Source organism: Phallusia mammillata, chromosome 1 (genome assembly GCF_965637545.1).
Source record: "Phallusia mammillata chromosome 1, kaPhaMamm4.hap1.1, whole genome shotgun sequence".
Lineage (NCBI taxonomy): Eukaryota > Metazoa > Chordata > Ascidiacea > Phlebobranchia > Ascidiidae > Phallusia > Phallusia mammillata.
This window is the reverse complement of record NC_137252.1, coordinates 24,569,221-24,578,908: the sequence shown is the minus strand read 5'-3', so window position 1 is coordinate 24,578,908 and position 9,688 is coordinate 24,569,221. Positions and strand designations below refer to the sequence as shown.

Sequence of the window (9,688 nt, the reverse complement as noted above, 5' to 3'; positions counted from 1 at the left end):
CTTGCTTTAGTTTATGGAGCTTGCTGTTTAGAAATAATGTTGTATTAGGTAAGGACGTTGCGTTTCTCATCTTTTTTTGGAAACGAAGTAAACATGTAGACTTGAAAAATAGTTCTAAAAAACAAAGGATGCTCGTTGTTGTAAAAAAGACAGACAGTACCAGCCAGAGTTAAACTTATATTAGTTTTGCGTGTGTTATTCACAGAAAGCCTATCTGTTGGTGAATGTAATCCAACACGAGCTGTATTGGAAATAGGCGTGGTTTGCTTGTACAAATTGCTTTTGCGTTGTTTCCTGTGTCAACATGTGGCTGCAAGTAAATGTGCAGAGACGGTATGTACTTAAAATGCTCAAGAAGTAGGTATTTTAGTTCATCTTTTACGCATCAACATGTAAACTGGATTTTCTACTTGTTACGTTTATAAGGTATATGATTTTTATTGGGTGGATAAAAGTTTTGTTATAGCTTACGTTCGTTTAGGCATTTGTTATAGCCTACGTTTGTTTACTTTTGAACATTGAGGAACGAGCGTTTGTACATACAAAATGATCAGTGGTTGTTTCTCACCCCGTTAAAAAAATATTTCGAAAACACGTATTTTCCATGTCTACGTTTTACCACAATGACTTTGCTAAAAAGCGTCAAACGTTCATTGTAGGGTTTCGATCCACACGTAATAACAATTGGGTTAATAGACAAAAGAAACATGCTGTTTTGTTGTGCAGTAGCCCATGGAAAACGCAGGCCCTGTGTGACAAACTTTGTGTTGTAAACAAGACTTAAACCAGCGTAACCAAAATTATAGCCTTCCTGTTTGTTGACTGCTGGGAACTCAATTCGCAAATCTGTAATAAACCCTAGTAGGGAAATACGAAATGTACGATTTTGTGTTGTTGGCACAGTAAGCTATGTGAGATATAGACTGGTGGTCACCAAAAACATTAATCTTTAACGTGCTGTGCGCAGTGTAAACGTAGCCTACATAATTCATCAGCAAAAAGCTATTTATGACGTTTTACTCATATTTGTAATTGGCAAAGCTTTTTAGTTAATGATTAGCTGCGAGTCTATTGCTGAGTAGTGGTAGATGTCTTTTTTTTTAAACAGAATTATACACGATTTCTCAAAGCAAAAATGTTGCCCGAGTTAGCGGATTTCACACTTAGCTAATGTGTTACGGCTTTAAGTGAAGCTTATTATACCCAAGGAACGAATAGCAACACAGTTTTTAGCGAAATATTCAGCCGTTAGTGCTCTTATGTGTTCACAGCATTGCTTTGTTATGTATAAGAGTCTTGAACGTTTACGGCGAAAGCAGTGCTTTGTATGAGCCTACCCACTGTAAGATGGTGCTGTCACACAAAGCAAAAGCTGTGTATTGAGAGCTGCGTTTGATGATTGTTTTTATAAAACAGTTTAGTTCGTATCGGTGTAAACTCCATTTGAAACCTTACTTCAGTGAGTGTATATTATTGTCGAACCCCTCATAAAATTGTTGAAAAAGTATTTCAACTGTGGCGAAAAAAACCTAAATTGAAGTTAACTTCGTTTCTGGTGAGCAAAGGTTGGTAAGGTGAGCGACTTCGGTATACGATCTGCTGTTAGAAGTTGTTAACAAACAAGCCTTACGCAATAATAGAGTCGTGTAAGTTTTGTGACAAGGAAACGTTCGGCAGCCGGACTAGTCGCCAATTACAGTTTCGTGTTATTACTCAACTTTATTTTTCTTTCAGGCGTAAGACGTTTTTAGTTTTTTTCTTTATATATTTGCAATCAAAATCAAAACAAAAAAATGGCGTCTGCTCCACCGCCGTATTCCGCCAACGACCCCATTCACCCACCACCGACTAATCCCGCTTATCCCCCTCAGCCCCCTATGCAGCAAGCGGGCATGCAACAACAGCCGTATCCTCCCCAACCTGGGTACCAACAGGCACCCTACTATCAAGGACAACCGGGGGCTTATCCACCCCAACAGCCTTATCCCCCTCAACCAGCAGGGTACCCACCTCAACAGGGAGGGTACCCCCCTCAAGCTACGTACCCACCCCAGCAAGGGGGTTACCCACCCCAGGGACAACATATATCGCAACAGCAAAGGCATGGAAATCCACAACAAGTCGGTAAGAAGCAAAGACTTCCCTTTTAATGGGCTGTTTAGAAACGTTGGGTTAAACAAAGGTGTTTACGTGGCAACCTTTCAACGGCTAATGGCTGTTTGGTGAGTTGGTTGTTTAAATCGTGCCCCGGTCACGTATATTACCCTTTAATAGCGACATACATGGCAAATCTTGCTATAGTAGTGGACTGGAATTAGCGACATCCTTCGTTAGCTGTCATTCCAGAGTTGTAAACAGGGTCGAACATACGGTCCAAACCCGAATGTACAAGCCCGACCCGAACCCGAACTTTATAAATTAAGCCCGAATTAGACCTGAAACTGTTTCGACCCAAATGTGGCCGAGTTTATAGTGAAGCTCGTAAGTCTAAACCAAATCTGGCCCGAAAAGTCGGCCCAACTACAACTCTGTGTCTACAAACTAATCTAAAAGACAACTAGCTTAATTTTAAAAACCTCTCTTAAAGAGTATCATATTCACTACTTTTTGTTTTCTACAGTTGTGGTGGAAGATCACAGACACAAGCAGAAAAAACACGACGACGCAGAATGCTTCCTAATGGCGTGTTGTGCAGCTTTGCTCTGTTGTTGGCTACTAGATTGATTTCTTCAATCGTGCAAAACGCCTTTCAGAGACCGGAAAGAATATTACATTCAAAATGTACAAAACGAAATACTTGCTGTAAAAAAGCGCGGGAAAACTAGCGCCCTGAAAATGAATTTTCCTATTTAAACGTGCTTCGAAGAAAGAAATATTACAAATCGTTTTCTAGAACAACCATTGTACATGCGCAGGTCAAAATATAAACATCGTAAACCAATCACACTTTTTTGTTTTTTTCATATTTTTTCATTCCCACATACATTGAAGTTTTTGGCTGGGACATTTGTTTGTACCTTACATAATCGTTAAATGCGATACAAATCTGACATATTAAGAACTTTTTTACCACGAAAAAATAAGGTATTTCAGCTCAATGTCTTTTTTCTTTCCAGGTAATCAACAATAGCCAATTTTTGGTGGGCAAAACTTTTGTTGCAAACATGTAATATTATTTTCGTAGCCCTCGTGGATGCATATAGGCCTATGCATCATAATAACCCGATTCAATGTTGTTTGTATCTTTCTATTTAACGTTTTTTGCGCTTCTCGCTTTACTATGTACCGTTACCAACTTTAAGTGCCACCCTGTATTATAGTTTGTAAATTATCAATCGAATTGTCTTTTTCAATGTTGTTGTTTTCTAAGCGGAAAGGGTATTGTGCTTTCGCTTTTGAAATTAGATAAAAACGTTCGATTTAAACATTTCCAGTTTTTAAAACTTTCAGCATCTTTTAGGTTTAAATCTCACTCGTCGGCAGCACGATAGCTGGTCATGTAACACTCACAGTTCACCCATTAGTAAGCGTCTTAACTAGTTCGTATTCTTTTTGAGTTTATGGAATCGAACTCGCCTTGGTGGCTGAGTGGTTAGCGCAATCGCCATGTGTTCACAAGGTTGTGGGTGCCAATCCTGTCTCGACCACTTGTGCTTCATTGTGCGAGAAACTGAGGATTGCTGGAACGTGATGGGTTGAAACAAACGGAAATCACCAAACCTATGCCTCGTAATAATCAAATTAAAAACGATTTAACAGACGCATTCCGGAGTTGATCACCCACATAGGATAAAGAAATTCATTAACTTTGTTTAACCTTCACTTCGGACGAGTGACCAAATGAAATACTTTTAATTCCTGCACAGTTTGCAATAAAGCGTTTACAACGCTTGGCTGCTGCTTTTTCATAAACACGTATAAAGGTGATGTATTACGAAACACATAACAGCATAGTCACCCCTAGGAACACGTTGCTACAGTTTGTGCATGATAACAATACAACAATCCAACAAAAAATAACAAAAATGTTGATATGTCAAAGAGCTGGTAATTATTGTTTTTTAATGAAAGTTGGACCTAAATGCCCAGGCATTTTTTAAATACTGCATTTTTGTCACAAGTGCTAAAGTAAAAAATGTTAACATAAAACGGAAAAAAAACTTTTAAAGTAACAACCAGATTTGAACTAGCTCTAAAGTAGCATTTAACACACAAGCAACACAAACTAATAAGTTTTTAAAACCCAAACATCAAAGCCAATCAAGTCTTAGTTTGAGTTTGCCATATGGCTAACTAGTCTTAAAGTTGCACCATATGTGCAAATGGTTTCAAACAAACAGTAGTAATCAGCGAGCTTTAAAAGCTACAGTCAATCAGTGTATTCGGTCAACTTTTGGGTTTGAATGGAAATACATAAATGGTGGCAAAATCAGGCATCATGTATTACAAAATAAAGCAACAATCATGGACACCAGATACTCAGACCAGTGAATTGGGCCAAGCACATAAAAAATCTGCAATTTTGTTTATAAAAAGTAACCAAGTCAACAAACTAATGCTGGCAATAGGGATAAAGCCAAGGAGGCCAAACCATTACAGAAGATGTATTGGCTTAACATGTGCCCTAATAAAAAATCTGTAGTATGTTTGTGTAAAAAAGAAGCTATGTCAACAAATGAATGCTGGCAATAGGGATTAAATCCATATAGCACACATCAGTAAGTAACAATGATTTGGTAAAAAACATGCCCTATTTTTTCTCCTCATTGGATACCTGTGCTTTTGCCTGTCATTAAGTCATGGACAATGTTTGGGCAGCAAAAAGTAATTACTGCAGGGAAAATGGTATTATTGCATTTTGACTATTGTGGGACAATAATGGTAAAGTATATAAATGTGAGAAGACTTCCAACAAGAAACGATTATTTTACAACTAGAGAAAAAATGTTTTCCTTTTAGCATTAGGTATTAAACTGTACGGTGTTTAAACTTTTGGCAACTAAACGCTGATTTAAATCATAAAATGCAATGTAACAGCAACAAAAAGGATTAAAGAATTTAAAAAAATACAGTTCGAAATTTATTAAAAACCTTAAAGTACATCCAAAAACATGTCCTTTTTTTCTCAGGTACAATAAAATAAAAACAGAAATATCAAATTGAAAACTGCAGGAGTTCAACAAAATGGATTTTTGTTTAAAAAAATGTGGACAGAATAACACAAACAAGTCAAAAATCACATTGAAAGTGGCAGTCTTGTGTTGGGAGCTGACAAAAATAATGATGCTCTAAAATCCAGAAAACATCCCTTTTAGATGTTTCGATAATTCAGCATCTCTTTGTTTTTGTCGGACAGCCAGCTCACGTAATTCTTTTTCAACAGCTGATTTTATTGTTGGGTCAAGTTGCAGTGCTCGCTCAAAATCCTGTCTACATTCTTTTTCATCCATTCCAAATGCATAAGCTTTGCCCCGTTTAAACAAAGCCTTCACATTGTCCTATAAAAATGGTTGCAAAAATGGGTAGGGAATAGAATTTAGTCAAATTGTAGCTAAAATTACATTGTAAATTATTCTATTGTACACATTTTTGAAAAGTTTTTTTTATAATTTAACACCACAGAGATGAATACATTCTGGGATTAGCCCTAAAGCGTTCATGTTGGACAGGGCTCCTTAAACTTTGTTGCTCTGTGACCCCATTTTAGAATAAAAAAACCTTTGTGATGGGCATAGCCTATACACATGAATGATGTTTAAACAATAAATTTTACGCATGTATTCCATTTATTGTGGCAATGACATAATATACGCATGATGTTTCGCAACCCCAAAATTATATTTCTCGATCCCAGTTTGGGTCGCAACCCACAGTTTGAGAAACCCTGATGTAGACCACCAAACATCATGTACTGATTCATAAATCATAGTACGCCAGGCCAATTGAAGACGTTTCAGTGGGTTCACCACTAAACCTCCTAATCAAGGGTTCAAATCCCACTAGAGGCAAGATTTTTTTCCTTGTCATGCTTGGGAGACAGGCTTGATGATACAATGATTCACCACAGATTTAAAAATGACTTCGCAGGCAGTTACATGTATTACAATGGATGTTTTCCTTTTGTGCACAATTTTTATGATTTAACATATAGTAAGATCCCAGAACAGCATTACTGGGGTAACCCTTGTTTATAAATATGAGCTGCCAAATACTTACAGCGCCATCAATTTTCTCCAGTACTTCTGTGCAATGCGTGATGCACACTTGGTATTCTCCTTGGTTTAACTTGCACTGAGCAAAGTTTAATAGAAGCGGGATTTGTTGGTTGTCCAGATCAACCCAGGTTTCTGTACCAGGACGCTCCTGTGACAATACACAAATGTTAAACCAGTTCTTTTTGGCTTTGGTTTGACAGTGCACATCATGACATAGAAAACACATTAAAAACGCGAAACAAAAAAGTCTATTTTGTATTTTCGCATTGCAAGTATTATAAAAGTAGACCAAGCTTGCAAAACCAAAATTCAATGGCTTTTTAACCAGTTACAGAGCACACATAATAACTGCCTCAGTCTAATCCGGAACACAACATATGTTAATCACTATTGTAAAATCACTATGACTGTTAATCTCTGAACAGCTGACATACTGTGGAAAATTGACATATGTTGTAAGTGGATTAAGTGTATCTCTCTTTTTTACCTTGATTTGAAGATGTTTTAAACAGCCAATACCATTTGCATACTTTTTCTCGGCTTCCAAAATTTTTCCTTCTTTAAACAACTTATTTCCTTCCTCGTGGTATCTGCAAAAAACAAAATAGTAAACTACCCCTACTTTGAACCACTAGTAAAAACACACCATCAGAATGTTACCTTGGAACATTGGCCAACATTTCTTCAGGATTCATTTGCCATAGTTCCTTTTCATAAGTATCAACTTCTTCAACCTACAAACAAAATTATACATTTTAGTACTTTATTTATTAATTTAGATTTGACCTTTCCTGTCTTAAAAAAGGCAATTTCTTAACCATTTTGGTTGTAACTAAAATTTCTAAATCTATGTACAGAAATGATTACAGTTTCATACCTTCACACAAATTTTAATTTATCCAAGAAATATGTTATTGAAAACGTTTCATAAAAATGTAACATTGTTTGCTATACTTTTAATAATTCAAACTCAAAATCAAGAGGTCGCATGTTTTTCTGGAGTTCATTGAGGTCAGGATATCCAAGGCCATTTTCTAAAGCATGAAGTCCACATGAGTGAGAGGTATGGTCATGACCTGTTGATAACCAAATCTTGTTATGGTTTGTAACCAGCCTCGGGGCAGTCCGAAAGAGCAATCAATTGTGCTAAACCTTAAATTTGTAATTGCTGGAAGCAATGGAAGTGTTTATACAGCCGATGAGGTAGTACAATAATTCTCATTAATACAGAGGAAGGGTATATGTTAACAAAGGTAGCCAAACATTTTACAAAAAAACAAAGATTGCATTTGGCTTCCATGCAGGGAATTTTGAACATTGTAACCTCTGTTGTGCTTAAGTAGAGCAGTAAATTCAACACATTTTGTTTAATGTACAAATAGGACAACTAGTAACAAACACAACAATACCAATAAACCATTCTAAAGCCATACCATGGTGCAGGTCTCTTAAACTTCTTGATATCACAGGGTAGTCAACAACACATTTCAGCGGGCAAGAAAACAAGGCAATTTCCCCTGGTGACATCGACTTAACACACTCCTCCCAACATTCCAGTTTAAAACTTCGTCCAATTAAAAGTTCAAAAGGTTTCTTGAATGTCCTTGAGTCATCTATTACACTTGATTTCTTCTGCAAATTTAAAATAAGCCAATGTTACGCTAAGAAAGTACACAAGAAGCTTTCCATGAGTCTGAAAGTGCCAGGGTTGCTTTTGTATCATCTAAGCCAAACATGTTGTTTTGTATTGTTGACAAGTTTTCTAATCATGATATGTATTGAAATTTATGACAATACTATACATAAAATAAAAAAATGCTTTTCCACAAATGAAACCGAACAGATTGGTTATATTTATCTATAAAACAAGGACATTAAGCAGCAGTAAAGTATACTTCAATGACTGGTACTATTGGATACTGATACTGACAATATTGCCAGTACCGGGCGTTTCTACTACAACCCCAACATATACTTTACAGTGAATGAAAAAACGATATCAGGTGTGTTTTAAAAACAGCAAGCGCGAGTGCAACCACTTTTTGGACCAATGGATGTGAATGCATTGCTTTAAAAATAAGTACGCTCGTACCTCTGCTGCAGGGTCAATTGTTCTGAAGTGAAAAGTTGCTTTGGCTCCAGTATCAAACTTTGGCTTTTTTCCATTGCCTTGTTCCACAATCGTCTTTTTAATTTTGTGCTTTCCAATGGTTTCAGTCATGACGACCATTCTCAGTTAATATAATGACAAATAACTAAAAAGATAAAGTCGGTTTTAGCTAAATGGAGACATTGCATTAAATTAGAAACAAATAACAATCAAAAACATTACACCCTATTTTTCTTTTCCAACTTCACCGCCGCACAAAAACAAACTCACCTCCCCCTCACGTAACAAATGAATCATAGAAATATTATTTTAAATTTATTTTTATAACAACCCCTGGGACTATTATCTTTGGCAGTTTTGGTTAACTTGCAACCAGTTTCTGTAACTCTTTGCATGCTTATTGAAGAGAAGTATTTTTAAAGTGAGCATTTCCAGTCAGCAACTTGTCCTAGAGTAGGGTCACCATATCTGCTTGAGCAATTAAATTCTGGACGGTTTAGATCAGGGGTGGGCAACCTTTGTTACTGTAGGGCCAATTATAAATGTTAAAATTGGATCGAGGGCCGCACAAGTGCATCACACAAAGTGATTTTGCTTTGTTTCTTACCAAATATGCTTAACTACAAGTATAATTCGTATTTGATTCTAGCCACATTTTGCCAGATCGCAGAAAACTAGCACCAGGCGCATTAATCGGCTCAAAAATATGTAATAATTGGACTCGTTTGCCAGTACTTTTGAAATCCAAGCGTTTCTGCGGGCCGCACAAGCTTATGCGGCCCGCGGGTTGCCCACCCCTGGTTTAGATAAATATCTTAGGCGACACCAAACATTCACCATAATGCTTTCTATCGCATGTTGTTACTTGTTACCAACTCAAACAGTCCCATTTTTAACAAAATAGCGTTACTATCACAGAGACAAAAAGCCCAGTTTTGTTTCTTAGTAAGTTAAAAAATAGAAGTTTCACAGGATCCGTTCCTTTTTAACAGAGTATTGTTAGTTTTCAAGGCGAAAAAATCACCAAATAGCCTTTAATCCAGTGGTTCTCAACCAGAACCCATGGCCCCCCAGGCGGGCCACGAGCTGTGTTCCAGGGGGGCACGGGTGTAGATTCACCAGAAACACCCACTAAAATCCAATTCCTTTATTCCCTAATTTAATCGACTATTTCACATACTATTTGTCTATATTGAGGTTTTAACGATTACGGATTCTTGTTTATTCTATTCGACCTGTTTAAAGTCGAAATTAGTACCGAATTCCAACATGAAATTGTCATTTACATTTTTAAGGGGGTCACAAGTCCTACAGGGTTACTTGAAGGGGGCCCACGAGGTGCAAAAGTTACCTATAGGGCCAC

At 37.0% G+C, this 9,688-nt stretch overlaps 2 protein-coding genes across 2 annotated transcripts; one reads left to right on the top strand and one right to left on the bottom strand.

Annotated features, from left to right (window-relative positions):
- The first annotated feature begins 1,714 nt into the window (after nucleotides 1–1,714).
- LOC145233293 (uncharacterized) lies at nucleotides 1,715–3,425 on the top strand. Its single transcript, XM_080098003.1, has 2 exons — nucleotides 1,715–2,124; nucleotides 2,621–3,425. The coding sequence occupies exons 1-2, from the start codon at nucleotides 1,794–1,796 to the stop codon at nucleotides 2,722–2,724; spliced, it is 435 nt and encodes a 144-aa protein (XP_079954129.1). The 5' UTR covers nucleotides 1,715–1,793; the 3' UTR covers nucleotides 2,725–3,425.
- Nucleotides 3,426–3,912: 487 nt separating this feature from the next.
- LOC145233286 (AH receptor-interacting protein-like) lies at nucleotides 3,913–8,501 on the bottom strand. Its single transcript, XM_080097991.1, has 7 exons — nucleotides 8,308–8,501; nucleotides 7,649–7,847; nucleotides 7,170–7,291; nucleotides 6,876–6,949; nucleotides 6,703–6,805; nucleotides 6,217–6,363; nucleotides 3,913–5,498 (listed from the first exon to the last, which is right to left on the bottom strand). The coding sequence occupies exons 1-7, from the start codon at nucleotides 8,443–8,445 to the stop codon at nucleotides 5,289–5,291; spliced, it is 993 nt and encodes a 330-aa protein (XP_079954117.1). The 5' UTR covers nucleotides 8,446–8,501; the 3' UTR covers nucleotides 3,913–5,288.
- Nucleotides 8,502–9,688: the final 1,187 nt, after the last annotated feature.

Excerpts from the sequence above, each read along its gene's own strand:
- LOC145233286 (XM_080097991.1), bottom strand. The coding sequence starts at position 8,445 with ATGGTCGTCATGACTGAAACCATTGGAAAGCACAAAATTAAAAAGACG. Across the intron at positions 7,292-7,648 it reads TTTAAGAGACCTGCACCATG|GTCATGACCATACCTCTCAC; the intron begins GTATGGCTTTAG and ends GGTTATCAACAG. Across the intron at positions 5,499-6,216 it reads TGGAGAAAATTGATGGCGCT|GACAATGTGAAGGCTTTGTT; the intron begins GTAAGTATTTGG and ends CCATTTTTATAG.
- LOC145233293 (XM_080098003.1), top strand. The coding sequence starts at position 1,794 with ATGGCGTCTGCTCCACCGCCGTATTCCGCCAACGACCCCATTCACCCA. Across the intron at positions 2,125-2,620 it reads TGGAAATCCACAACAAGTCG|TTGTGGTGGAAGATCACAGA; the intron begins GTAAGAAGCAAA and ends TGTTTTCTACAG.